Source organism: Zalophus californianus, chromosome 10, assembly GCF_009762305.2.
Source record: "Zalophus californianus isolate mZalCal1 chromosome 10, mZalCal1.pri.v2, whole genome shotgun sequence".
NCBI lineage: Eukaryota > Metazoa > Chordata > Mammalia > Carnivora > Otariidae > Zalophus > Zalophus californianus.
This window is the reverse complement of record NC_045604.1, coordinates 81,760,046-81,787,637: the sequence shown is the minus strand read 5'-3', so window position 1 is coordinate 81,787,637 and position 27,592 is coordinate 81,760,046. Positions and strand designations below refer to the sequence as shown.

The 27,592-nt window shown below is 53.8% G+C and overlaps 1 protein-coding gene across 5 annotated transcripts in view; it reads left to right on the top strand.

The window, feature by feature from the left end:
- Positions 1 to 27,592, top strand: part of MYH11 (myosin heavy chain 11) — a 108,167-nt gene that overhangs the window by 74,550 nt on the left and 6,025 nt on the right. For all 5 annotated transcript variants that reach the window (XM_027614100.2, XM_027614099.2, XM_027614097.2 and 2 more), the window contains 27 exons: positions 815 to 988; positions 2,199 to 2,313; positions 4,737 to 4,930; positions 6,312 to 6,433; positions 6,561 to 6,630; positions 6,770 to 6,930; positions 8,208 to 8,316; positions 9,835 to 9,966; positions 10,057 to 10,263; positions 11,186 to 11,323; positions 12,334 to 12,457; positions 12,989 to 13,160; positions 14,588 to 14,800; positions 16,021 to 16,165; positions 18,111 to 18,317; positions 19,716 to 19,820; positions 19,909 to 20,061; positions 20,287 to 20,535; positions 22,034 to 22,246; positions 22,588 to 22,800; positions 23,079 to 23,240; positions 23,654 to 23,782; positions 24,060 to 24,148; positions 24,576 to 24,699; positions 25,351 to 25,559; positions 26,462 to 26,570; positions 26,667 to 26,839. In XM_027614100.2, the coding sequence (XP_027469901.1) occupies positions 815 to 988; positions 2,199 to 2,313; positions 4,737 to 4,930; positions 6,312 to 6,433; positions 6,561 to 6,630; positions 6,770 to 6,930; positions 8,208 to 8,316; positions 9,835 to 9,966; positions 10,057 to 10,263; positions 11,186 to 11,323; positions 12,334 to 12,457; positions 12,989 to 13,160; positions 14,588 to 14,800; positions 16,021 to 16,165; positions 18,111 to 18,317; positions 19,716 to 19,820; positions 19,909 to 20,061; positions 20,287 to 20,535; positions 22,034 to 22,246; positions 22,588 to 22,800; positions 23,079 to 23,240; positions 23,654 to 23,782; positions 24,060 to 24,148; positions 24,576 to 24,699; positions 25,351 to 25,559; positions 26,462 to 26,570; positions 26,667 to 26,839 (4,211 nt within the window). The remainder of the gene's footprint in view (positions 1 to 814; positions 989 to 2,198; positions 2,314 to 4,736; positions 4,931 to 6,311; positions 6,434 to 6,560; positions 6,631 to 6,769; positions 6,931 to 8,207; positions 8,317 to 9,834; positions 9,967 to 10,056; positions 10,264 to 11,185; positions 11,324 to 12,333; positions 12,458 to 12,988; positions 13,161 to 14,587; positions 14,801 to 16,020; positions 16,166 to 18,110; positions 18,318 to 19,715; positions 19,821 to 19,908; positions 20,062 to 20,286; positions 20,536 to 22,033; positions 22,247 to 22,587; positions 22,801 to 23,078; positions 23,241 to 23,653; positions 23,783 to 24,059; positions 24,149 to 24,575; positions 24,700 to 25,350; positions 25,560 to 26,461; positions 26,571 to 26,666; positions 26,840 to 27,592) is intronic.

The window sequence follows — 27,592 nt, the reverse complement described above, 5'->3', positions numbered from 1 at the left end:
ATAGTAGGTGCACAGTCAATAATTGTTGAATGACTGTTTACTGAGCTCCTGGTCTGTGCCGGGCCCCCTCTTTAGGGGCTGGGGATGTAACCGTGGACCAGATGGACTTAGTCCCTGCCCTCCGGAAGGAGCAGGCAATGAAACCCGATAAACAGATGAAGCAACTAAAACCTCTGATAAGGCCTCTGTGGAGAATGATTTAGGGAGTCCCGCTTTGGACAGAGCAGTGAAGAAATATTTCTCAGGGCGCCTGGCTGGCTCGGCCAGAAGAGAATGTGACTCTTGGTCTCGGGGTCCTGAGTTCAAGCCCTGTGTGGAGTGTAGAGCTTACCTTAAAAAAAGAAAAGAAAAGAAATACTTCCCTGATCTGAGTCTAAAAAGTGCAGACCATTCCAGCAGAGTAAATGGCATGTGTGTAAGTTTGGCTGTGTTCCTGGCACCTTGGCTTAGCCTGTCTGGGCCACAGAGACGGGCTTTATTCAAAGGAACCCTGAGGTAAATTTCTACGTAAAGCAACAAATTCAAGGGTGAGATCTTCGTGCTGGTCCGTGTGTTCTGTCCACTAGGGGGCAGCAACAAACATGTTCTGTTGGTGCCTGCGGGTCCCTCCCCAGTGCGGGTCCCCCCCCAGTGCGGGTCCCCTGGACACAGGGTAATTTGAGGATGGATCTATGGGAGTGGAAGATATAAATCCATTTAGAAGAGGTGATAGAGCCAGGGGGCTGCCTAGGGTGTGTTTCAGTGGCCAGTTCTTTCCAGCAAGCCCCAATTTCGGGTACCCTAGCTGTGATCCTGCCTTCCTTGTTTCCCATAGAACAACCCTCCCGGGGTGCTGGCCCTGCTGGATGAGGAGTGCTGGTTCCCCAAGGCCACAGACAAGTCGTTCGTGGAGAAGCTGTGCACGGAGCAGGGCAACCACCCCAAGTTTCAGAAGCCCAAGCAGCTCAAGGACAAAACGGAGTTCTCCATCATCCACTATGCCGGGAAGGTATCAGCCGCAGGCCCCAGGGCTCTCCCTGTCCCCGGGGACCAGCTGGGGTGTTCCAAGCAGGAGTGGTTTGGGTATGGCAGAGCCGAAAGGCCTCTGGTGTGAGCCAAATCCAAGCAAGTCTTCTTATGTATGTTCTGAGTGTCTATTCCACCCTCTATACCATATTCCAACCAGGGTGACCAGGCGATTGTTTCTTGTATAGACGCTGAATCCTTCCAGCTACAATTTAAACCCAAGAGGAAGGGCCAGCTGGGATGGGATGACCCATAAACACATTTTTGGGTCCAACAAATCTCTCCCTTATCCCAGCCTTGAGCTCACCACTGTCCGCCTGTGCCGTCCAGGGAAATACGTGACGGTTGTCTTCTTCCTTCTCCTTGTCTTCTTCTTCCTCCTCTTCCTCCCTCCCTCCCTCCTTCTTCATGATAATGAGGATCATCATGTGAGAGCTGTAAATACACAGGTGCTTCCCCTGTGGTTCCTGAGGGTCCTGCATAACGTAGAAAAGACCCAGGTTGGCCTGGCTTGCAGAATCTGAGTATTTTATTGTCTCTCCAGGGCCCCCCCCCCAACCCCCGCCTCATGCGAACAGGCAATGCCCTGTACCAGGTTGGGGAGGGGAGGGGGGCTGGCAAACCACGGCCCACATGCCACATCTGATCCACAGCCTGTTTCCGTAAATAAACTTCTATGGGCGCATAGCTCCTATGTTTACATAAAGTCTTTGGCTGCCTGTGACCCAGCATGACAGAGATGTTGTGCCCTGCAGAGCTGAAAATGTTTACTCTCTGGGCCTTTTACCAAAAAAAAAAAAAAAAAAAAAAAGTTTGCCAGCACCTACCCAAACTCAAGGGCGTATGCATTCCCTTAAGCACACGGAATAACACTTTCCTCTTTCCTGCTTTCCAAGTGGCTCTTTTCAGTCCCCTCTCCGATCGGGCCTGGCGATCACCGTAGCAGCCCACAGCCCATAGTAACCCCTGAGAGCTCTTTTACAGGATGCTTCCATTTCAGCGTGCACAAGGCCCTTTAAAGTACTGATCTGTCAGCCTCTTCATGGGCGTTTGAGGAGTCCCATCACAGTGGCTGTTAACACCATTTCCTCTCTGACCTGGCAAGATCCGGGAGGGAAACTGGAGGCCTTGGGCCCTGGTCTTCATTTGTAACAGAGGCAGAAGCACCTGACTGGTGGGGTGATCCTTGGCAGGTGGACTACAATGCCAGTGCCTGGCTGACCAAGAACATGGACCCGCTGAATGACAACGTGACTTCCCTCCTCAATGCGTCCTCGGACAAGTTCGTGGCCGACCTGTGGAAGGATGGTAAGGGCCTGCTGGCGGGAGCTGGGAGACAGGGTACAGAGTGCTCTGCCTCCTTCCAGCTGCCCCTGGTTTGCACCCCTGCTCCCAGGAAGGGTGGGCCTGTGGGGGGTGGGGAGAGGGCAGGGTGTGAAGGTGATACGTTCAGCCACTTCTGGAGTGGTGACCCCTGCCTCCTCATTCCCACACCCAGGCCCCAGGGAGAAGGTCCCTAAATCAGGGTGCGGGTGGTAACAGAAAAAACAGTGCAGGAGGCATGGTGACTTCTCATCTGGAGTCAGAAAGACTTGACTGTGATTTTGTCTCTGCCACGCACTAGCTGTGTCATCTTGGACAAGTCTCTTGACGTCATTAAGCTTGAGGGTCCACCTTAGTAAAACCAGGAAGATAAGAATAGTCCCCGACTCTCCTAGGATTATTGTGAGGGTAGAATTAGACCGGGGGCTCAAGCCTGAGCATGCTTCAGAATCTCCTGGGGGACTTGTCAAAACTCAGATAGCTGGGCCATCCCCCAGAGGTTCTGATTCAGCAGGTCCAAGCGGGGCCTGAGAATTTGCATTTCTAACAAGTTCCTAGGTGGTGGTGGTGGTACCACTGCTCTGGGGACCACACTTGGGTTCCCTCTGAGAACCAGCCAAGAAATAATCCATGTGAAGTGCTTAGCACCTGCCAGTCCTATAGTAAAGGCTCAATACATGCCTGCTTCTGCGATGACTGTTAGGTGTGGTGGGGTTTTCTGCTTTTGTTCCAGGACCTCGGTGCCCATAGTGGATTGTGTCTTTGCACAGAGCCTGTGGACCTTGGGCTTATAGGCCTGGACACCTTTGTTTTAAGCATGGTAGAAAATGCTGGAGGAGGAGTTCTGTTGTGCCAACATTTACTGAGTGCTCACCATGTTCCGGGCCATGGGATCGGGTGATGGCATCTCACCCTGGGATTTGTGACTATTTCAGCAAGGCCCTTCCCTCAAGGAGCCCAGAGTCTTGCAGGAGACAGAGACAAGCAAAGACTTTATTACATGGACCCTAACTGAGTACAAGGAGCAGAAATAGGGTATCCTAATGCCAGTGAAGTTAAACTGAACCACCATCAGCCAACTGCATAGAACTGTCATCTATAGACTGCTTCATCCAGTAACAGCAGAAGGCACATTCTTCTCAAGCTCACATGGAACTTCCACCAAGCTAGACCACATTCTGGGCCATAAGACACACCTTAATGAATCTAAAAGAATAGAAAGCATACAGTATCTGCTCTTGGACCACTGTGGAATTAAACTAAAATCAATAAGAGAAAGCTAGTTGGAAAATCCCAAAATACATGGAGGTTAAACTTTTAAATGGCACATGGTCCCCGTGTCTTATTTAGAAGTGTCTTGGTGTGTTATTTAATTTTCTCAAGTGAAATTTTAAAATATTTTGAACTAAAAAAAAAAAAAGGAAAACACAACTTACCAAAATTTGTAGGGTGCAGCCAAAGCTGTGCATTGAGGGAAATTCATAGCAATGCCAGTGGTTTGAGCTCAGCATGTGCAGCATCCACTGGGATGGTGGGAGTCTTTCATTCTGTTCTGAAAGAAAAAGAGCCTTGGTGGTTGTAATGCTACCATCAACACCACCAATAACACCATCACCTATTCCTTGTTGAATATTAATGTGCCAGATTCCTACCTTAGAGTGTTGGCTATACTTTGTGTCCAGAATATTATTTCTCTGAATATCTACCTAATAGCTCACTCAACTTATCAGAGAGATCACCCCCATTACTCTTTCTCTCCCCCTTTACCCTGCTTTATCTTTGTAAGCATGCTGCACCACTTGGAATATTGTATACTTACATATGTCATCATTGTTGGTCTCTTTCCACTAGAATATCCATAGAATATGACCTAGGGTGTGTGTGGAGACACATGGTCTTTGTTCATGGCTGTATCTGTAGGGCCTGGCACATAGTAGGCTCTCAATAAATATTTCTTGGTAGATGAAGGACTGAAGGCAGGTGGGAGGGGTCAGCCTTTATTTGCTTCTTCCTGCCCTAAGAAGTAGATGCTGTTGTTACCACCATTTTGTAGAAGGAGAAACTGAGGCACAAACTGGCAACAGGCCAAGGCAGTGGCAAGATCAAGATTTATTCCCAGGTCTCTGTGACAACATGAGAGAGAATTTGTTCTTTCTGTCATTCAAGGGCTTTCAGATTTCCCAAATAGACAATACATGGAAAGCAATACTCTGCACACCTCCCCTTACCTCTTGCTAGAGGAAAGGTGTTGGCCCCCAGAGGAAAGAATGGGGGGCGGTGCCCACCAAAAGGGAGCAGAGGACTTGGGGTCTTCCACCCTCTGGGCCTGGTCCTCTGGCCTATTGTGGGGGTGGAGGGCCCCTGCGGCATGGGCCAGAGGCTGACACCAACATTAATGTGCCCCACAGTGGACCGCATCGTGGGCCTGGACCAGATGGCCAAGATGACAGAGAGCTCACTGCCCAGCGCCTCCAAGACCAAGAAGGGCATGTTCCGTACGGTGGGGCAGCTGTACAAAGAGCAGCTGGGGAAGCTGATGACCACACTACGCAATACCACACCCAACTTTGTGCGGTGCATCATCCCCAACCACGAGAAGAGGGTGAGGCCACCTGCCTGGCTCCTCAGGGGTCAGAATGTCCTCCTTGGGGATATCATCAGGGGGCTTTGGGAAAGGGAGAGGCAGACCATGGTAGAGGGGCAGGAGGAAAGCCTGACTCTGTACCCCACAGGTTCCATCTGACATGGGTAGAAGTTTGTCTGAATTGGGGACCCATCCCCCATCCTGGAGGCAAAGGAAGGCAAGGGATGGAAGGGACTTTCAACCCTGGAGTTTCTGTCCAGGGCATCCAAGCACTCATACATTCATTATTCCGGTCAATATTTACTGAGCTGCACCTATGCCCAGTGTTGAGGATACAGGGCTGGATAAATTGTGGTCCTTGCCTGCAGGTTTCTTATGGTGATCTAGGGCAGGGATGCTCAGCTGGAGCAGTCATGCCCCCCTCACCCAGGGGACATCTGGCCATGTCTGCAGACTTCGTTGGCTGTCATAACTGGGAGGGAGCTGCTGTTCATATCCAGTGTATAGAAGAAGCCGGGGATGCTGCTAAACGCCCTGTGGCACACAGGGCAGCCCCCAGAGAGGGAGAAGCAGAGAATAATCCAGCCCAAGATGTCAGTAGTGCTGATGTCATGGGAGACCCGGTGGGGGAGAGACACACAAGCTGATATGCACCATGTAATGTGGTAAATTACAAGAACACCGTGCAGCTGGGGCTCCCACTCTAGCCTAAGGGCTCAGAGAACGCTGCCTTGGGAACGAGTAGGCATCAACTTGGTGAAGTGGAAGGCAGGGTGGAGAAGGCATCCTAGGCAATGGGACCAGTAGAAGCAAAGATGTGAGCTGAGAAATGAAAGGTCTAGGCAGTGAAACACTAGGTCATTTCATGTTGGCATGTGATGGTGTGAGGCAGGGATTGGGGAGAGATGGGGCTGAATATCTTGACAGGAACTGGGTTGTGGCACTCTCTTGTGGATTGACCAGAGGAGGCCTTTGGGGCTTTTAAAAGCAGGGGTATGTCATGATCAGACTGATGTTAGGGAAACAGAATGAGAGGTTGCAGAGGGAGGCAAGACAAGAGCAGAAAGCAGGTAGGAGGGGGTGGTGATGGTGAGTGGGTGGCAGTGGACAGCAGTGGGCCCATTGGGAGTTATCTGGGAGGTAGCTTCTGTAGAACCAGTGATGGAGAGGAAGTGAGGGAAGGAGAGGTGATGGGGAGGAAGCCCCAGCTTCTAGCCAGGTGATGCTGGTGCCACCAAGTACAAGACAAGTGGCACTGAACCCTCAGCTGAGACCTCACCTGGTGAGGTGTCTCTGTCAACCTTGGTGGCCTGACGATGGGTCACCCAGGCCTGAGATTTGGGGCTTGCTGCTCCCTGAGTCCCAGCCCCCCGGTCCACTGGCCTCTCTGCCCTTGCAGTCTGGCAAGCTGGATGCCTTCCTGGTGCTGGAGCAGCTACGCTGCAACGGGGTGTTGGAAGGCATTCGCATCTGCCGTCAGGGCTTCCCCAACAGGATCGTCTTCCAGGAGTTCCGCCAACGGTGAGCCTGCTGGGGCCAGGCATAGGGGTTGGGGTCCGCAGGGGGCAGGGGGTGAGCCAGGCCAGGTGGCGGGATGGAAGGACGCCGGAGAGGCATCTGATCAGTGGCATCTGCCCCGTGTCTCCAGCTACGAGATCCTGGCTGCCAACGCCATTCCCAAAGGCTTCATGGACGGGAAGCAGGCCTGCATTCTCATGGTGAGCCCTGCCCCAGCCCCTCCCCAGGGATCCCTGGGGGCACTGCCAGGAACTCATTGGGGTAGGCCCTTCCTTAAACACGCCTAATGGACACTGTCACAGCTGAGAACGAGAGCACCTGTCCCCCTTCCTTCTGCAGATCAAAGCCCTAGAACTGGACCCCAACTTGTACAGAATCGGGCAGAGCAAAATCTTCTTCCGGACGGGGGTCCTGGCACACCTGGAGGAGGAAAGGGACTTGAAGATCACCGATGTCATCATGGCTTTCCAGGCCATGTGTCGTGGCTACCTGGCCAGGAAGTAAGGACCCGAGTGCTGTTGCCTCCCTGCAGACAGCCCAGAAACATGCCCTTCTCGGGGGATGCGGGGGTGCTCTGTGGCCTCATGTTCTGCTTCCCTGCTTCTAAGAGGCCACCTGCTTTAGGAAGCATCCTGATCAACCGGTAGCTACTTGTTATAGAGGCAGAAACTCTACCATTGTAGGGATGCGCCCTTGTTTTAAAGGCCTTCGTCCTGCCTCCCCCCTTACTTGCTGGTGAACTTGGGCGAGTTTCTTTCTCTCTCTGAGGCTCCGATCTCTCCACTGAAGAATGAGGATACTCATTCCTGCCCCGTGGGGTTGTTTGTGAGGAGTTGAAGTGCACGAAGAGGGTTAAGAACAGGGCCAGGTTGTCATTTCAAAAGTGTGAGAAAATGGTAAGGATTGGAGGAAAGAGGATTTGGCTGTGTCCATACCCCCATGTTCAAAAGGGATTCAGAAGGCTCATTCATTGCCAAGTGGACCCAAGATGGTGAAGGACACAACCAAGAGGGTGAAGGTCAGAACCAAGACGGTGAAGGCCACAACCAAGATGGTGAAGGCCAGAACTGGGGGGCTCATAGTCCAGGGACAGCCCTAAGTGGTTAAATTTCATAAGTAAATTCTCTGATACACCCTCCCACCTCTGCGAACTGGAGCAGCATCATTCTTCAAGTTCACCCATGTTTCAAGATGGCAGCCGAGCAGAGGAAAGAGGATCCATTTAGCTCCCTTGGCAGTGGTTTTGCAAACCCATCAGCCCTTAGACACAAAGAGCACTGGTTCTGAATCAGACTTGAGATTTCTAAGATGCACCCGAAGAAAGAGTAGGTTTGTCAGTCACTCAGCTTTAGGGAAGACAAGGCGCAGCTGGAGATGTGTAAGATCCCCCTTAGGAATGGTGTAGCATAGATTGATTTCCTAGGTGTCGTTTGGACCACAGCTCTGAGTCCACGGTGTTTCGTGAGCTGGGGGTTTTCCTTGCCGCCCACCGGCTGCCCAGAAAGGCTCTGGCCTCCAGATGATTGAAGTGGTCGTTGCCCAGATAATATGCATGTGCTGATGCTCAGAGCTTCCTGAAGAATCTGAGCTGGAGAGAATGGGGAGTGGGGGTGGGGGAACATCCTCACGTGAGTCACAAAATCACAAGCCAGACAGGTGCATCTTGCTTTTGGGATGCCGCGGGGCAGGATGCTGCAGACGATCCAGGGAGACAGGGTTTGGACCCCCACCAACCCCCACCCGGGGCTTCTCACGGCACCCCCTCCACCCTCCCCAGGGCCTTTGCCAAGCGGCAGCAACAGCTGACAGCCATGAAGGTGATTCAGAGGAACTGCGCCGCCTACCTCAAGCTGCGGAACTGGCAGTGGTGGAGGCTGTTCACCAAAGTGAGTGCCGCGGACCCCTCGTCTGTTGGGGCCCTCCACCTGGGCCCTGCGCCCCAGATGCTCCCGCTGTGGGGTCGCGTTTGGTTGATGGGCCCCGCGTGCACTCGGGGGCTCAGAGTCAAACCTCGCCTGTCCGTAGTTCAGCCCAAGAAGGCGCCCCTCCCCCTTCTTTGGCACGTGGGTTATCCATGACCCTGACTCGGATCCAGAGCATTTCCACAGGGATCCCTCAGGTTGCTTGTTTCCAGCCACACCCACTTCCCCCCGAATAGCCCCACACCGCTCATCTGTCCTCCCTGTGATTTTGCCCTTTCGAGAATGTTACACAAATGGCTCTTTCACAAAGCACCACCATTCTCTGGAAATCAGGAATTGGGGGCGTTCATCGTGGATCTTATTTATGGTAGCAGAATGTCAGCACCCAGCCCCTAACAGACTCATCCATCGATGGGATACTTTGCAACTCTTAAGGGGGATGGCTATCTGAAAACCCCCAACAAAGCAGGTGTAGAGGGAACTTACCTCCACAGAGTAAGGGCCTGCTATGAAAAACCCACAGCTAGCATCATCCTTAATGGGGGACAAAACTGAGAGCTTTTCCCCTGAAGCCAGGAGTAAGACAGCGATGTCCTCTGTCACCGCTTCTATTCCACAAAAATGGCAGCTATCAAAAAAACAAAGGTGTAAAGGTGACAGAACAGCATGGGGTCATAATTATCTTGTAGTTTTAAGTATAGGATGCGGCATAGAAAATCAGACAGCATGATCTGCGGGGTGTATTTTTTAAACACGTAGGAGAAAAGAGACTGGTGGGGAAAGCCAACAGCGCATGTAGTGACCTTGATGGGGAGGTGGAACGTAGGAGATTTCTTTTCCCCTTTTCTCCTTGGAATGAAATATGCCAGTTGGTCAGCAGTAATTCTCTCTCTGGGAAGGGACTAAATGGGAGGAGAGACTTTTTCCTTTCCACTGGGCGCCTTTTTCGGTTGCTCTAGTTTATGATTTCTTTCTTTCTTTTCTTTTTCTTTTTTTTTTTTAATTTGACAGAGAGAGAGACAGCGAGAGAGGGAACACAAGCAGGGGGAGTGGGAGAGGGAGAAGCAGGCTTCCCGCGGAGCAGGGAGCCCGACACGGAGCTCGATCCCAGGACCCTGGGATCATGACCTGAGCCAAAGGCAGATGCTTAACAGACTGAGCCACCCAGGCGCCCCATAGTTTATGATTTCTCAACCTCGGCACTCTTGGTGTTTTGGGATGGGTAATCCCGTGTTGTGGGGGCTGTCCCGTGCTTTCTAGAATCTGCAGCAGCACCCCTGGCCCGTACCCATAGGTGTTGGTAGGATTCCCCACCCCAGTTGGGACAGCCCAAACTGTCCCCAGAAATTGCCAAGCGTCCCCTCGGGGGTGTGGGATGGTATAAACCGGTCCCTGGTTGAGAACCGCTGAGCTGAGGCATTAGGAGAGCTTCCACCTTCCTTGCACCATGGAAGCCAGTGACGGCTGATGGTGTGCGTGCAGGTGAAGCCCCTGCTGCAGGTGACACGGCAGGAGGAGGAGATGCAGGCCAAGGAAGACGAGCTGCAGAAGACCAAGGAGCGGCAGCAGAAGGCCGAGAGCGAGCTCAAGGAGCTGGAGCAGAAGCACTCACAGGTAGCGGCCCGGAGCACGGCGGGGGCTGCGGGGGGCGGGCAGGCGCACCCCTACAGGACTCACGGCCACCTCCCTGCTCGCCACTTGCAGCTGACCGAGGAGAAGAACCTGCTGCAGGAGCAGCTGCAAGCAGAGACAGAGCTGTACGCCGAGGCCGAGGAGATGCGCGTCCGGCTGGCTGCTAAGAAGCAGGAACTAGAGGAGATCCTGCATGAGATGGAGGCCCGCCTGGAGGAGGAGGAAGACCGGGGCCAACAGCTGCAGGCCGAGAAGAAGAAAATGGCCCAGCAGATGCTGGTAAGGCCCCACAGGGGCAGCTGCCTTATCATCTGGCCCTCACTGCAGGCCTGCGAGGGGCATGTGGTCAGGTATGTCCCCTGCTGGGGACTAAAGCTTGGAGCGGATCAGCTGTCTGCCCGGGTAGGGCCACGCAGCCAGAGTGGTCTCCTGGAGAGCCCGCTCTGTTCTCCTGCCCTGGCCTCTGTGTGCAAACCCCTTTTCTCCTCCTCGCAACCCCGTGTGAGGGGTAATCATGTCAGTTAGCCCTTGTTGCAGGACGAAACACCACCCAGAACTTAGCGGCTTGGGATAACGGGTCAGGAGTCTGCAAGTGGCTCAGCTGGGAGGTTCTGGCTGAGAGTCTGTCCTGAGGTTGCAGTCGGGATGTGAGCCCAGGGCTGGAGGACCCACGACCGCATGGCTTGCTCCTGTGGCTATAGTCAGGAGGCCTCAGCTCCTCACTGGGGGGTAGGGGGGTGGAGGGAGCATCTCCTCAGGACTACATGGTGGCTGGCTTCCCCCAAGAGGGGCGAATCAAGAGAGGGAACAGAGGGGGGAGGCCACAGTGCCTCTTCTAGCCTAATCGCGGACATTACACCTCATGGCTTCCCCTTAAATCCAGCCCACACTGATGGGGAGAGGAATGAGCCTCTACCTCGTGAAGGGAAGAGTACCGGAGAACTCGGGGACACATTTTAAAACCACACAGTATTTACTATCCCCATTTGACAGATGGGAAGACTGAGGCTCCATGAAGCCAGTGGTTTCCCAAACCTTTTATTTCCAGTAAAAGGAGACCACAGAGCACAGGGGGCCGTGAGGCCCAGCCTCCGCAAGGGTCAGCCCCGAGGCCCAGTCTCCACGAGGGTCAGCCCCCAAGCTCCGAGAGAGGGATCCCGCTGGGAGCGAGGCTTGTGATTCCTTTCCCTTACCCGCAAAGGATCTGGAAGAACAACTGGAGGAGGAGGAAGCTGCGAGGCAGAAGCTACAGCTCGAGAAGGTCACGGCCGAGGCCAAGATCAAGAAACTGGAGGACGATATTCTGGTCATGGACGATCAGAACAATAAGCTGTCAAAAGTGAGTGAGTGGCGCCAGTTCCTGCATTAACCTGGCAGGCTCGCCGGGGCTAAGCACTCCAGATGCTTTCCCTTTCTGGCCAAATACAAGATGCTGGAGGCGGCCTTCCTGACTGCCGTCTAGAGGCAGGTGGACCCCATGGGTGGGGTGCCCAGCGGTCCCACCAGGACCAGGGCTGCCATGGAGCAGGTCTCAGAAATTCCATGCCAGTGGAGACCCCGAGTTGTGCGAGAGCAGCCGCGTGTGCCTGAGACTGGGGGCCTCTCCCGCATTCTCTCAGGCCGCTTCCGGTTAGCAATAGGGTGACCCGCGGTCCTGGTTTGCCTGGGACTGAAGGCCTTCTGCGATGTGGGACTTTCAGTGGCCAAACTGGAAAAGTCCCCGTGCCACCCGGGATGAGTAGGTCACCCGAGGCAGGGACCACTAAGCAGGTACAGAGCATGCATGGTTTGGGGTGCAGAGCATGCATGGGGAAGGGGAGCCCTGCCCTGGTGGGGCTCATGCTCTAGGGAGGCAGGAAACACCTAACCACTAATGACCCTCACAGGCTTCTGAAGAGGGTGTTCACCATAGTATAAAAATAGAGCATTAGGAGATGGAAGCGAGGTATTCAGGGAAGGCTTCCTGGAGGAAGTGACATTTAAGAGGCAACCTGAAGAACGAAGAGTAGTTGGAAGGGGCGTGGAGAAGCAGCTCAGCAGCTGGTCCTGTGTGTGCAAAGGCCCTGTGGCAGGGAAGAGCTGGCCTGTGGGAGGAAGGGGGATAAGGGTGTGATTGCCTGGACCATGAAGTGTGCGGGGCAGAGGTCGCATGAGATGGGAAGTGGCTGGGTTTCCGGGAATGACTGTTAAGGAGTTTCTCTTTATCATTTTAAAGCTAGGGGTTGTCTTTGGTGTTCATGCAGATTTTCCTTCCAACTGTTTATCCGGAAATGACTAAAAATGAAACGTGGAATCTGGAGAAGAGGAAAAAAAAAAGCTTCCGATATTTCTTTTTCTTTCCCCCAAAAGGAGCGAAAACTCCTCGAAGAGAGGATTAGTGACTTAACAACGAATCTCGCAGAAGAGGAAGAGAAGGCTAAGAACCTTACCAAGCTAAAAAACAAGCATGAATCTATGATTTCAGAACTGGAAGGTAAACCGGCTCCCTCGAAGAGGGTTTCAAATGGATGTTTTAAGATCAGAGACCTGGGGCGCCTGGGTGGCTCAGTCGGCTAAGCGTCTGCGTTCGGCTCGGGTCATGATCCCAGGGTCCTGGGATCGAGCCCTGCATCGGGCTCCCTGCTCGGCGGGGAGTCTGCTTGTCCCTCTCCCTCTGCTCCTCCCTCCCACTCCTGCGCTCTCTCTCTCTCAAATAAATAAATTAAACTAAATTGAAAAATAAAATCAGAGAGCAAATCTGAGCATGGCAGATGACTTCAGGGGAGGTACGACCCTCTCGAGGCTCCCCCAGCTGACACACCACTAATAATAAAGGTGCTTCTCATCAGCCCTAACTTTCCTGCCACTATCTGGTGGTCTGGGCCGTGACAATTACCGGTGGGAACGTGTGTGTGCGCGCGTGCGTGTTCACGTGCATGTTCGTGAATTGCGGGAGCAGAAAGACTTGGCCTCTGGGTGCCTTTCTGGTAGTGCGCACCTGCTGAGGGCCCCGGCTTTGTCGTAGTGCGGCTGAAGAAGGAGGAGAAGAGTCGGCAGGAGCTGGAGAAGCTGAAGCGGAAGCTGGAGGGGGAGGCCAGTGACTTCCACGAGCAGATAGCTGACCTGCAGGCACAGATTGCGGAGCTCAAGATGCAGCTGGCCAAGAAGGAGGAGGAACTGCAGGTGGCCCTGAGCAGGTAGTATGGCTGGCGGGGCACCGCAGTGGGCCCCGTCCTTCTTCCTCCTCCAGGCAGGCCTCCAGGCTCCGGGGTGCCTCCCCTGTCCTGCTTGCACCTCCAGAACCACGCCACCCACTTTCCTCTCTTTCCTCCAAACTCATCCTCTCTCCACATCTCCCCTCCTCCCGCCGCATCTGCCTCTTGGATGTCCAGGCCCTTCTCGTCTGCAGTTGCCCACGGAGTCCGTTCGACCCCGCCCTGCTCTCCTCCCACCCCCAGACTGCAGCAGCCCTCAGATTCTGCCGGTCCTCAGAAACGTGTCTGTGCCCCGTCCCCTGTTGGCCCTTCTCCCAGCTCCTGGCTGGGTTCACACTAACAGCCTCGCACCGGGAATGCAGCGACAACTAACGGGGATTTTTCTGTTCACCGTGTGCCAAGCTCTTCCCAGGCAGTAACTTCAGGCACACACCGGGCCAGGGACTCTGCTGCGATCTCCATGTCACTGAGCAATAAGCTGGGCTTGGGGCGAGAGGAGGGACCATGAGCTGGGATCTGAGCCCCAGAACTTTCTGACTGGTCCCCCTGGCCAGCTCTTTGGCTCCCAGTGTGTGCTGCAGGATGGTGCTAGGGTGATGGGCCAGAAGCATCACCTGGGTTGTGAACCTTCACGGAAGACTTTGCTGGTTTTTGCAGGGAAGGCCAGGCTCCTGTCCTGCACAGCCTGACCCCAACCCGAACATTTAGCTTTCTCTCTTGCTGCTCACCGTTCCCAAGCTCAGTACGATCGAGGTGCTCACCTCCCCTTGCCCTGAGGAATCTTGCCTCTGGGCCCTCTTTCATGTTGTTCGCTTTCCTTCCACCACAGCAAAGCAAGAGGCCAGCCCCACCATGCGTCAGGAGGGAGCTGCCTTCCACGAAAGTCCTCACGCACTCCAAGCCATTCAGACAATGCTTCTCACATCCCACCTTGGCCCACGGTCGCCACGTCCCCCACACGGGGGCGCCCTGGTTTTAATATCTCCCCATGCAGTACCTGGCCAAGTGCTTTGCATGGAGCAGGCACTCAGCCACTGTTTGAGCAAAAGGAAGAAAGAAAGAAAAGTAGTTGTTAAGGAGAAATAATTGTCCGTGTTCACAAAGCATCTATTAAGCTCCTGGTGTGAACGAGGCACCTGGGTAGTCTGGGACCAGGCTCTGCTTTCACACACACACACTCACACACTCACACACCACAATCTGTTTTTTTACATCAGACAAGTCCTAATCAGCAAACAGTCCTACCTGGCAAGAAGGGGTCCAATGTGTCTCGGGGACGTGGGTGGAACCTGGTTTGATGTCTACGGAACATGAGTATCTGGTTCCAGGAAACAATCTTGGGCGATGTTGGGAGATCTCAGGGGCCAGAGACCCCCGGGGTCTTCATTCTGGTGATCTGTCCCCGGCAGGCTCGACGATGAAATTGCTCAGAAGAACAATGCTCTGAAGAAGATCCGGGAGCTGGAGGGTCACATCTCAGACCTTCAGGAGGACCTGGACTCAGAACGGGCCGCGAGAAACAAGGCCGAGAAGCAGAAGCGGGACCTGGGAGAGGAGCTGGAAGCGCTGAAGACAGAGCTGGAGGACACGCTGGACAGCACGGCCACCCAGCAGGAGCTCAGGTGGGAGGCCAGCCCGCGGAGCCCATGGCTCCCACCACGTCGCCGGCTGCACGGATGGGGTGGCTGGGGGGGGTGGGGAGAGGGGCAGCCCCCAGGCACATCCTGAATCTCAGGTCCTACAGCTACCATCTGTAATAGATCCTTTTTCATCTTATTTTGCATCATGGTAGTAGGACTTAACTCAATTCGAGAACAATTTGAAAGCTATAGAAACGTAGACACCAAAAATATCACCCTCGGCCCCAACACAGTGAACGTTTTTGTGTATTCCTTCCTGTCTTCTCATGTGTGTGTCTATGTGTGTCAATAATTCTCCAGGTTCCCGTCTCCAAGAGTGTGTGTTTAAGTTTTGTGATACATGTTTTAAAATAACCTTTGCGGGATGGGTCCTTAAGATTCGCTGGAGGATCACAGATACCAGCACCAAAAAAAAAAAAAAAAAAACACCCCAAAACAAACACATATACACACACAAAAAAAACAACAAAAACAGGTCACCTGCTAGGTAAAGAATGCTGACTTTAGCAAAAGTAGGTCGCTTATTCATTCAACATACACACAAATGCATTTGCATGCATCCTGTGCCACATCCTTTGTCTGTACGTAGAAGCCAGCACAGAATTCTGCTCCCTCCCCACCTGGCCAATGATCCAGAAACGCCCAGTGCAGTATTTGAACGCATGGGCTCAGAGCCAGGCCATGTGGGTTCAGATTCTGGCTCTGTCACACAGTGGTTGTACCAACACAGGCAAACTGCTTACCCTCTCTCAGCCTTAGATTTCTCATCTGTAAATTGGAAGAATTAGTATATCTGCCTTTGAGGGTGACTCTGAAGGGTATATACAATGATGTATATAAAGAACTTAAGTCAGAGCCTGGCATATAGTAAGTGCTCAATAAATAAGAGCTCATCTTAATATTTGAGGAACATTTTGCAATTCACAGATGTTCTTTCAACATGTTCCTTAGTATTCTTGTGTATTGATTTGCTGGCCTTGAGAGTCTCTGGGCAAGTAACCATGCTCCTCATTTTGCAGCCGAGGAACTGCCAGGTCCAGAGAGGTTAGGTGACTTCCCTGAGGTCACCCAGCCAGGGCGGGGCCGCTGATGGGGACCTCAGCTCTGGGTCCCGGGAGAGCTTCTCATTCCTTTGCACAGCACTGTCTGAGGTGAAGCCCCGTCTCCCCCCAACGGCCACCCTCTGCGTTCTTCGTGCGCAGGGCCAAGAGAGAGCAGGAGGTGACGGTGCTGAAGAAGGCCCTGGATGAGGAGACGCGCTCCCACGAGGCCCAGGTCCAGGAGATGAGGCAGAAGCACACACAGGTGGTGGAGGAACTCACCGAGCAGCTGGAGCAGTTCAAGAGGGTACGTCCTGATCTTTTTGGTGACCACACGCAAAAGGAGCGATATGGTGACAGCTTCCGATAACTACAGATCGGGGTCTGTGCTGAGACACATAGGCAGCCCTACGAGATTGTAATGACAGTGGTCACGAGAGCATTTATTAAGCGCTCACTGTATATATGTCAGTTGATCCTCAGAACCACCTATGACGTAGGTACTCACCCAAGGTCACACAGCTAGTGACCGAGCTGGGGATTTGAACCCAAGGAGGTAGAGTCTATAATCCACTGCCCCCCAGAGATAAGCCACTATTTAGCAAAACTTCTGGGAGGATAACTTAAGATGGAGAACATCGTATAATTTCTCTGCAGATTGGAGGGAAACAGCTCCCTGGCAGAGTTTGAGAATGACTGGATCTAACGTTCTTTTCCCCGCCATGGTTGGCTATTTGGGATGTATGGGACGTGGGGCAGTGAAATAGCACTCCTCTGAATGCTCTGTGGTGAACTTCCTCTCCCTTGGGAGAATTTCCCTGTGTTTCATTCCCAGCGGGGAGCTTTTTAGCTTGCAACATCCGGATTGTTTCCCCTCAAGATCTGAATTCTATACCTCACCTTCAGTGAATATGGCTTCCCGGCACTTTCTGGATATCCATATGGCTTCCCAGCATCCTGGCACTTTCTGGATATCTCCCTCAAGCTAGACTAAGTGGGGGTAGCATTACCTAAAACTTGTTGGAGTTTGCATTTGTTTCTGTCACCAGCCCAGGTGAATATTCTTCAGGAGGTGGTTTACTGAGCACCTTCCTGTGAGCTGGGTCACGCTGCTTCTATCAGAATCTCAAATTTTCCTGCACTTGGAAATAAAGGCACCAGCCCCTTATGTCGCACAGACTATGAGCCAGATACTGTTCCATTGCTTTACAAACACGAATTCATTTCCTCTGTGGCCCTGTTAACGAGCAGCTCCCCGGCCCCATCTTCCGCCCTTATACAGGTGGTCTTAGGACCGCTCTGAAAAGCGCGGTGCAGGACTGAGCCCCCCACCCCCTCCAGATGAATAAAAGGACACTTGTTGGTGTCCTCTTGTCAAGTGAGATCTGAATACTAACTTTTGACATTGTCTCAATTCTTTGTGCATGTTGGACAAATAAGATTTTGCTAATCGTAACTACAACGTACATTTCCCCTTGCGGTACTATGTTGAATAAAAGTGATGAGCGTGGACATGCTTATCTTGTTCCTGACCTTAGGGGAAAAGCTCTCCATTTCTCCCCACTGAGTATGATGTTTGTCTTGTTTTTTAAATGTCAGAATTCCTGAGGTATATGAAGTAAAACCCTGTAACTGTAAAGTTTGATGAATTTTGACAGATATATGCATCCGTATAACCACCACCTGTCATGATAGAGAACACTAGAATTTTTTTATAAAGAAGCTGGAATCCAAATTTTTTTAAATGTTATTTTAAGATTTATTTACTCATGAGAGACAGAGAAAGGCAGAGGCAGAGGGAGAAGCAGGCTGCCCACTGAGCAGGGAGCCCGATGTGGGGCTCCATCCCAGGACCTTGGGATCATGACCTGAGCCGAAGGCAGACGCTGAACAGACTGAGCCACCCAGGCGCCCCTGGAATCCAGATTTATGTGACATTTCTTTACTAAAATGTTGGCAACTAAGACTAGGTCAACCAGGACATAACAGTAAGTTGGATGTAGCTCATGGAATGCTCGTTTGCAACCTTTGAGCTTTAGAAAAACAGAATACAGAAAGTCTTACAGTGACCGCGTGTCTCCCACCTCACCGCGTCCCTCCCTTGAGGCAACAAGCACAGGTCCTTAGAACCTTCCTGACTGGCAGAGGGAAAGGGAAAGAGGAAGATGCCCCAAGGGATAGAGGTTCTGATCTTAAAATGCGTTCCTGGCCCGAGCTCTAATGCCTTCCCTCCCCTCTGTTTACTTGGCCAGGCCAAGGCCAATCTAGACAAGAACAAGCAGACGCTGGAGAAGGAGAACGCCGACCTGGCCGGTGAGCTGCGGGTCCTGAACCAGGCCAAGCAGGAGGTAGAGCACAAGAAGAAGAAGCTGGAGGTGCAGCTGCAGGAACTGCAGTCCAAGTGTAGCGATGGGGAGCGGGCCCGGGCCGAGCTCAACGACAAGGTCCACAAGCTGCAGGTGAGGCGGCGGCGCAACAAGCATCCCTTGGTCCCAGCTCTGCAGGGGGATGAAGCTCTTCCCGGCTAACTGAAGTCTCTCTTGCTGCAAAGCAAGCTGGTTTCCTCTTGTTCCATTTCTCAAGGAGAGGAGATGGGCTCTCTCTTCCGTTCGATCTTTAGAAACCTTCATCTGCTCATTCAGCAAGCATTTGAGTCTTTGCTGTAGGCCGGGCGCCATGTTTAATGCTGAGATACAGCGGCTAGAAAGACACGGCGCTTGCCCCAATAGAACTCTGACCCAGTGGAGGGAAAGGCATTTCTAATTCCATGAATGATGTAAAATGATGCAGTAAGTGTAAGTAACAAGGGGCCTGGCCTGTAGGAGGAGGAGTTGGGAAAGGCTTCCCTAAGAAGGAGGTATAGTCTGAGATAAGTAGAAGGCTAGGACACAGAGGGAGCAGCATGTGCAAGGGCCCAGGGGTAGGTGGGAAATTAGAAGAGATCACAGAAGTTGAGCTAGAATGCTGAGCTGGAAGGGGAAATGTGGTGTAACGTGGGACTAGAGAGGTAGGTCGTGGCCGAGTGACACAGGGCCTTCGAGGTCCCATTATTATGTATGTTCGTCTTTACTCTGAGTGACAAGAAGCCATCGATAGGTTTTAAGCTGAGCGATGACAAAGTCTGTTTGTCTTTGGTCTTACTTAGCTTTGACTAGACGTTTGGCCTGACTTCCCATTCATGGGATACAGGCAGATCTTTGATAAGTATTTAATGTGCTTATAGCCTGGGACAAGGGAGCAGGGGAAGCATTAAATACGATTTTTCCCCCCACATGCAGGGGAGAGCAGGGGTTCTGCTCTCATAACATAAGCAATGTCCTAGAGGAGCAGAGTCAAGATCATTTATATCCTCGTTGTAAGCGGGAAGAAGATGGACAGTGGGCTGATATCCCCAAAAGGACCTGCTCCTGCATCTCTGGTTTTGGCCATAAGGACGCATGAAAGGGCCAAGAGTAGGGGTGAGGAAGAGGGTGGTGGAAAAAGGGCCCTTGGAAGTGGAGGCACCATCTGTATCCTCTTCTCCAACTTTAGGGAGCAGGAGAGTCCAGAGCAGCTCGATGTCTGGATTCTCAAACCGGTTTCATTTTTTGCCAACCTTGGCAAGGATCCAGGATCCAGGATCCACTGAGTGGGATTAGGACCCAGTCAATACAGTTTGGGGCTCTAAGAGGTTCCCAACCTGTAAGCGATTCACTCCCCTTGGGAGCCATGGAGCTACCATGATCAGGCCCCATAGCTCGTGGGTATTTCTCAATCGGCAGATACCACATGACCTATCGTGTGAGTAGAGAGGGCCTCTCTTACTTAACAGGGATCCCGTTCTGGAGGTTCTAACCACAGTCTCTTGGCATCCTCAGAATGAAGTGGAGAGTGTCACAGGGATGCTCAACGAGGCGGAGGGGAAGGCCATAAAACTGGCCAAGGACGTGGCATCCCTTGGGTCCCAGCTCCAGGACACCCAGGTGGGTATTTGGCCACATCATCCAGAGGGACCCGGGGTATGAACTTCCCGGGCATGGGTCCCTGGGACTTCCATGTGTCCTTCCATAGGAGCTGCTTCAAGAAGAAACCCGGCAGAAGCTCAATGTGTCCACCAAGTTGCGCCAGCTGGAGGATGAGAGGAACAGCCTGCAGGACCAGCTGGACGAGGAGATGGAAGCCAAGCAGAACCTGGAGCGTCACATCTCAACTCTGAACATCCAGGTGCTCGCTAAGTGTCCTTGCTTTTCTAGGACCGAGCCTTGGAGGGAGATCAGGAGCTCGATTGGGCCGTGGTGGTGTGTTGGAGCCATTTTGCTTGGCTCACTGGCTCCCCCTGCTGTTGAATTTCTGCAATGCGGAGAAAGTGGTCTCTTCCCAGGGTGGGGTCAGGGACGGGAATCAGCCAATGGCCCTCCTCTTACGGGACCCCGGACACTGCCATTTTAGCTCTCCGATTCGAAGAAGAAGTTGCAGGACTTTGCCAGCACCGTGGAAGCCTTGGAAGAGGGCAAGAAAAAGTTCCAGAAGGAAATCGAAGGCCTCACCCAGCAGTACGAAGAGAAGGCAGCGGCTTATGACAAACTGGAAAAGACCAAGAACAGGCTTCAGCAGGAGCTGGACGACCTGGTTGTCGATTTGGACAACCAGCGGCAACTCGTGTCCAACCTGGAAAAGAAGCAGAAGAAGTTCGATCAGGTAGGGGCTGGAGGGTGGTCCGCTCTGTGCGCGGACACGGGCCGGGGCAGGTGGGGCTGCAGTGTATCTGCATCCCATCCCCTGCTTTGCTGGCCGCGATGGAAGGCTAGCTTGCCTCGGGTGACCCTGAAACACGAGGGCTTTCTAGGTCAGAGTGAGGAGAGCGGCCCCACCCGGACGGGACTTCCAGGTACCCCCACCAAGAGGCTCACCTATGACCTCATGATGCCTTAGTTTCTAGCCCCAATAAGGAGCAAGATTTGTTTTATTCACTCAACAAGTATTTATGGAGTGCCTCCTGAATATTCCAAGTAATTTAATGTTTCTACCCTTTAGATAACCACTTTCCCCTAACATTTCATTACGCACAATTTCAAGCACCCAGCAATGCTTAAAGCATGAAACCGTGAACACCTGAATACCCACCACCTGGATTCGAGCGTGAACGTTCTACCAAACTTGCTTTATTACATGTTTATTGATAAGGATGAACTGTATATGTCAGTGGTATCTTATCTTTTGGATGCATTTCAAAGCAAATTACAGACCTCCCCCTCCATACCTCAACACTCTGTGTATTAACTTAGAGTTCCTATTTCAAATATGATTTTGCTTCTTGTGAGATAAGCAAAGCAAAATTACCTACATAGAAATGCACAAATTTTTAAGTGTACACTTTCTTGAGTTTTTTTTGTTTGTTTTTGTTTTTTTTCTCTCTTGAGTTCTGATAAATGCATCCACCTGTGTGGCCCAGACCCCCAAATACCGACTTTTACTTTGTTACTCAGAGTTAGCAAACATCATTTGGTTTGCAAGTGACTTGGGGTTATCCTAAAAATCAATTTGGGGATTGTACTGGGTCAGAGCCAGAGGCGTGGGGGCTCAGAGCACCAGGCTTTTAGATGATGCTGGCCCTTCCCTTTTTTGTCTCTGTGCGGTTGACCAGTCTTCCCTGTTTCCACTCTGCTGTCCCATTATCGGTTTCAAGGCCTGAGGTCACGTCTTTTATTTTCCTGTCACGTTTGGTGTAGGGTTTTTGTGTTGACTGTGCTATTTGGGGGCCCCTATTACTTACCTTTGCTGACTTCTAGAAGTCTGGGTTTGGCTCTCTCTGCAGATGAGATTAATGTCCCTAACTCTGGCTCCTAGGGCACTTTTGAGAGCAAGAGACGAGTGGCCATGAAAAACACAAAAAGAATTATTGGCCCCCGGCAGGATTAAATGTCACTTGGACCTCAGTAGCAGTGTGTTCTAACCGACATGGGCGGCATGAGTGATTTCAAAGCACAAAGACTCAGCAGATGCTGGTTGCGCGGAAGGTCGAGCTAGAAGTCAGAAGCAAGCTTATTATTAACTCTTGCCATAGATACCTTGACTGGTTACACCTGCCCGAGTACATTTAGCAGGACACAAGTCTTCTTGCCCTTATTTGCAATGAAATGAAGCTGAGCTTCGGGTATGCTGAGGGGTCACTTCTGGGGCTTCTGTTGTGTTGTAGTTGTTGGCCGAGGAGAAAAGCATCTCTTCCAAATACGCGGATGAAAGGGACAGAGCCGAGGCAGAAGCCAGGGAAAAGGAAACCAAGGCCTTGTCCCTGGCACGAGCCCTCGAGGAGGCTCTGGAAGCCAAAGAGGAACTTGAGAGGACCAACAAAATGCTCAAGGCCGAGATGGAGGATCTGGTTAGCTCTAAGGATGACGTGGGCAAGAACGTAAGTCTTAGCTCACTCACATGTCACCAGCCCACCCTCCCCACTATTTATCAGTCCCTGGGGTGGGCTGGGCAGGAGGCAGGGGGGGCTGGCTCCGTGCCTCTTTGATGTGAAACCATAATCGGGACTGCAGGCAGTCCCTCTGACTGTCACCCACACATTGGTTGGGAACAGCAGTTGGGGTTGGGGTCTGAGTCCAGGGCTCCCAGAGGAAGGCTCTGGTCTTGACTCCTTGGCCATGCATCCTGTGGGGGGCAAAAGGCCCTCTCTCTGACTTGAATGAGCTTCCTGTCATTGTGGGTTGCCTGCCCATCTACATGAAGTCAACTCTCACGTGAAAGGTCCATGAACTGGAGAAGTCCAAGCGGGCCCTGGAAACCCAGATGGAGGAGATGAAGACCCAGCTAGAGGAGCTGGAGGACGAGCTGCAGGCTACGGAAGATGCCAAGCTGCGGCTCGAGGTCAACATGCAGGCCCTCAAAGGCCAGTTTGAGCGGGACCTCCAGGCCCGCGATGAGCAGAATGAAGAGAAAAGGAGGCAGCTCCAGAGGCAGGTAATCTGGGGCAGGTCAGGGAGAAGGGGGGCTGGAGTGGGAGGTGGGGTGGCCAGTTTCCTTCCTCCCACCACCACCTCCTGGCCCGATGGAGACTTGGTTTTCTTCCCTGCAACCTGGAGATGAGCAGACCCACCTGGCAGGGGGCTGTGCACACCTGGGAGCTGGCTGAATGCTGGCTGAGGCCGGGGTGGGCTGGGGTGGGCTGGGGTGGGGGCGGAGAAGGGCCTCCAAGGGACGGGTCAGCCCAGCAGCGCACATCTCCCCTCCTCGCTCAGCTTCATGAATACGAGACAGAACTGGAAGATGAAAGAAAGCAACGTGCCCTGGCAGCCGCAGCCAAGAAGAAGCTGGAAGGGGACCTCAAAGACCTGGAGCTGCAGGCCGACTCAGCCATCAAAGGCAGGGAAGAAGCCATCAAGCAGCTTCGGAAACTGCAGGTGGGTGATGGCTCAGATGCAGGGTGCAGGTGGAGGGAGGCCATGGCTTCCCCGAGGCCGGGGACGTCAGCAGCAGGACGCATGCCTGTCACTGGTGCCTATTAGCTGCTGTTTTCCCCACCACAGTTCAGCATTTGGGGGCTGTTTCTTGCCCTGGGTAAGGCATGGTTACCAGGCATTTGGCCGTGGCCCTCCGACCGCATGGCCATTTTTTAGGTCTGCTGAGCCCATCCAGAACGGTGCCCCCTCAACAGCAATCTAGCCATATGTGAGGTGGTGGGTTATGCTCATACAATGGGGACATCTCTGTGGTTAATTGTGGAAAATCCTAGGGGTTGGCATGCAACGATAATTTGGGCAGAACTTGGGTGAGTAAGGACATCTTAGCTTGTCCTTCCTGTTGACTCATGCAGGCTCAGATGAAGGACTTCCAGAGGGAGCTAGAAGACGCCCGTGCCTCCAGAGATGAGATCTTTGCCACCGCCAAAGAGAATGAGAAGAAAGCAAAGAGTTTAGAAGCGGATCTCATGCAGCTCCAGGAGGTAACGCCTTCTCTCTGAGAGCCTCAGACAGGGGTCTCTTGGTAGGCACCCTCAGCACCCCGGTGATTTCTTTCGCTCATCCAGCATTCCACATAGGCAGACCCCCAGAGTAAGGGCAGCGAAAGACAGGATTTTTCTCCTCCAATATAGATGCAGGGCTTCCCCTGAGCTCAGAGAAGGCATAGCCACTTTCAAGGGTGGCCATAGAAACTGCTGGGGTTCAGCCCTTCCGTGGAAGATAACAGGTTTCCTTCCTCCCCGGCCCCCCACCGTCCAGGATCTAGCCGCAGCTGAGAGGGCTCGCAAACAGGCCGACTTGGAGAAGGAGGAACTGGCCGAGGAGCTGGCCAGCAGTGTCTCAGGAAGGTATGGAGCTGCGTGGGGAGGAGGGGGTCCTAGACTCAGATGATGAGGGAGAGGCAGCTCATGGGAGAACCTCCTGGACCCCCGTTTTACTGCTGAAAAGGACAGTGTCCGCTGAGCTTGTCACAGGGGTCACAGGGGTCTTCACACCCCATCTGTGTGGCCAGATTTGTTCATTCTGAATGAGCAGCATGCTGGGGCTGGGGCGGTTGGGGACACCAGAGAGGGGAGAGCTGATCTTTGTGCCAGGCCCCAGCTCTGCTGATACCTACTAGATAGTCCTGGCCCCCTTCTTCCCAGCTGTGTGACTTTGGACAAGTCTCTCAGCCTCTCTGAGCCTGTTTCCTCCTGGGCATCGCTCCTCCAAGGAGAGGGAATCTTATAAGCCAGGGGGAGGCTGGAGCCCCAGATGTAGCTGCATTTCCCTTAGGAACACACTTCAGGATGAGAAGCGCCGCCTAGAGGCCCGGATTGCGCAGCTGGAGGAAGAGCTGGAGGAAGAGCAAGGCAACATGGAGGCCATGAGTGACCGCGTGCGGAAGGCCACGCAGCAGGTGGGGGCCGGAGTGGGGCAGGGCACCTGAGCGGTAACAGTGCTGGGCTCCACCTGTAATAAGCCCACCGTGGCCCAGTGACATGCACTGCAGGCTCCTGTGGGCCAGGCCGGGGTGCGGTGGGGTGGGGGGGAGGGGAGCAGGGAGACGGGGGCGAGGGGCCAGCACGCCTGCTCCCTGCACCCAGTCCCACCTCTCAGAGTCCTGCAGCACCCTGCCAGCCTGCAGCGTCTCAGCTGGTGGCCAGCGTAGGTCTGGCTCCCTCCAGCAGATGCTGCGTGCCTGGAGGAAGGGCCTCGGGGTACTTCTTGCTCTGTCCCCAGTCCCCGGCCTTACCCTCATGAGCACTCAGTGCCATTACTGAGTGCCAGCACTGAGTGCCACCTCCAGGACGGGTGCTCGGGACCCACCACGTGACCCAGAAACGGGGAGCCCGGGTAGCACTGGGACGCTGCCCCTTGAGCTGTGCCCAGGAAGGAGCTGGTGGCTGAGGGAGCCAGGGAGGGCTCCTGGGGGCTCCGGCTCCAGGGACCCACGCTGAAGCCGAAGGCGGCGGGGGGGGGGGGGGGGCAGCAGGAGACGTTCGTCATCTCCATGGACCACGCCGGGCTTCCGTGCCCTCCACTTCATGACCTTCACCGTCCTCCGCAGGCTGAGCAGCTCAACAACGAACTAGCCACGGAACGCAGCGCGGCCCAGAAGAACGAGAGCGCAAGGCAGCAGCTCGAGCGGCAGAACAAGGAGCTGCGGAGCAAGCTGCAGGAGATGGAGGGGGCGGTCAAGTCCAAGTTCAAGTCCACCATCGCGGCCCTGGAGGCCAAGATCGCACAGCTGGAGGAGCAGGTCGAGCAGGAGGCCAGGTATGTGGGGCCCCGGCTGCAAAGACAGCCCGCGTGCCAGTGAGGGGTGGGGGGGGGGCCGGGGGGGCCCTCAGGCTCTCTGGGCATCAGTTCTGGCTGGGAAATAAGCCCCATGGTACCCGGGCTGCAGCTGTACTGGGAGATCAGTATGTGAACGTCGGGGAGGGGGGGCGGGGCCGGGCCCAGGGAAGGCCCTTAGCACTAGCATTACGTAGCAGGCCTCCTCCGTGAGGTCAGCCAGCCTTCCCGGTAGCACGCCAGCTTCTCCTGGCCTGTGTTTGCAGGACGTTGTGTTAAGGGCTACACAGAAAGTCCCAATCAGCAGCCAATGCAGCCCAAGCAAGTGTGAGAAGGGACCCTTCTCATTTTAATGAGAAAGAAAGGTCATAGCACCATGGTCACCGTCAGACCACATGGATTCTGACCCATTTTTATTTTGGTAGTGGCTTTACTGATAACATTCATACCCTAGACTTCAGCCCTTTAAAGTGTTCAACTCAGTGGCTTGCAGTATATTTGCAGAGAGGGGCACTCTCTCCACAGTCAACCAGGGAACGTTCTCGTCCCCTCAGTAAGACACCCTGTACCCCTTCACCCTCAGTCTCCATCAGCCCGCAGCAACCACTGACGGACTTTCCGTTTCTGTGGTCTATTCTGGACATTTCATATAAATGGAATCACATACTGTGGGCCCTTTTGTGGCTGGCCGCCTCTGCTGAGCGTGTCTTCAGCATTCACCCATGTTGGAGCAGGTGTCAGAACTACATTCCCTTTTACGGCCGAACCCTGTTCTTCTAGCCCCGGTGTGGGGCTCCGGAAAAGCGCTCACAGTGGGCACGGTGCAGGTCGGGTCTGTACGCCAACGGCAAGTGAAGCCATCCCCTCTCCCTCCGTCTATGCAGAGAGAAGCAGGCGGCTGCCAAGTCGCTGAAGCAGAAGGACAAGAAGCTGAAGGAGGTCCTGCTGCAGGTGGAGGACGAGCGCAAGATGGCAGAGCAGTACAAGGAGCAGGTAAGCCAGCTCCTCGGGCCCCTCCCGGCCCGCCGCCGACCCTACTAAGGGGGGGGGGGGCCTCCCCTAACCCTTGGGCCTCTCCCTGACTGACAGGCAGAGAAAGGGAACGCAAAGGTCAAGCAACTCAAGCGGCAGCTGGAGGAGGCGGAGGAGGAGTCCCAGCGCATCAATGCCAACCGCAGGAAGCTGCAGCGGGAGCTGGATGAGGCCACGGAGAGCAACGAGGCCATGGGCCGCGAGGTGAACGCGCTCAAGAGCAAGCTCAGGTACGGCTCGCGGGCTGGGCTCCAGGCAGGCCTGAAGCGCCCACAGTGCGTTTCTTTATCGCTGCAAAGGGCGCCCTTTGCCCAACGCCCCGCTCCTTTCCACGGGTTCCTCCTGCTCGCCCGCACTTGTGCAAGCACCAATGTGCACCAGGCCGAACCCGTGGGCACGGATCCTCCCTGCCGTTCTATAATGGCTGCTTCCCTTCCCATCCCATCCTCAGGTGAGGAGGAAGAGGCCAACCCCGGTCCCCTGAATCAGTACAAGTCCCTTCTCTCCCGAACCTCTTTTCTGGACTCTCTTCGGCTCCTTGGTCTACCTCCGGGTCTCATCACCATTGCTGTTTGGGGCTGGATCATTTTTGATCACACAAGCAGGCCTGTGTACTGTAGGATGTTGGGCAGCATCCCCGGCCTCTCCCCACTGGATTGTCCCAACACAAAGTGTCTCCAGACATCGCCCAACGCACCTGAGGGTGCAGGCCTGTGGTTGAGAACCTCTGCCCTAACTGGGGCTGAGTTCTCCCCCACACCCCTGCACCTCTGGGCCTGAAGGTGGGTAGGCAATGCCCCCTGCTCCTCAGGGCTCCTTCCCACCCCCATTGGTTCCCTGAAGGCTGGGGCCCCGAGCTTCCTGGCACACGTGCCCACAGCCCTCGCCGGCTTATCATTGGCCTGCCCTGCCATCTTGGTCTCTCTCCATCTCCATCTCTGCTCACTCCCTGAGTGATCTCAACCAGCCTGGTGGCTTTTGAA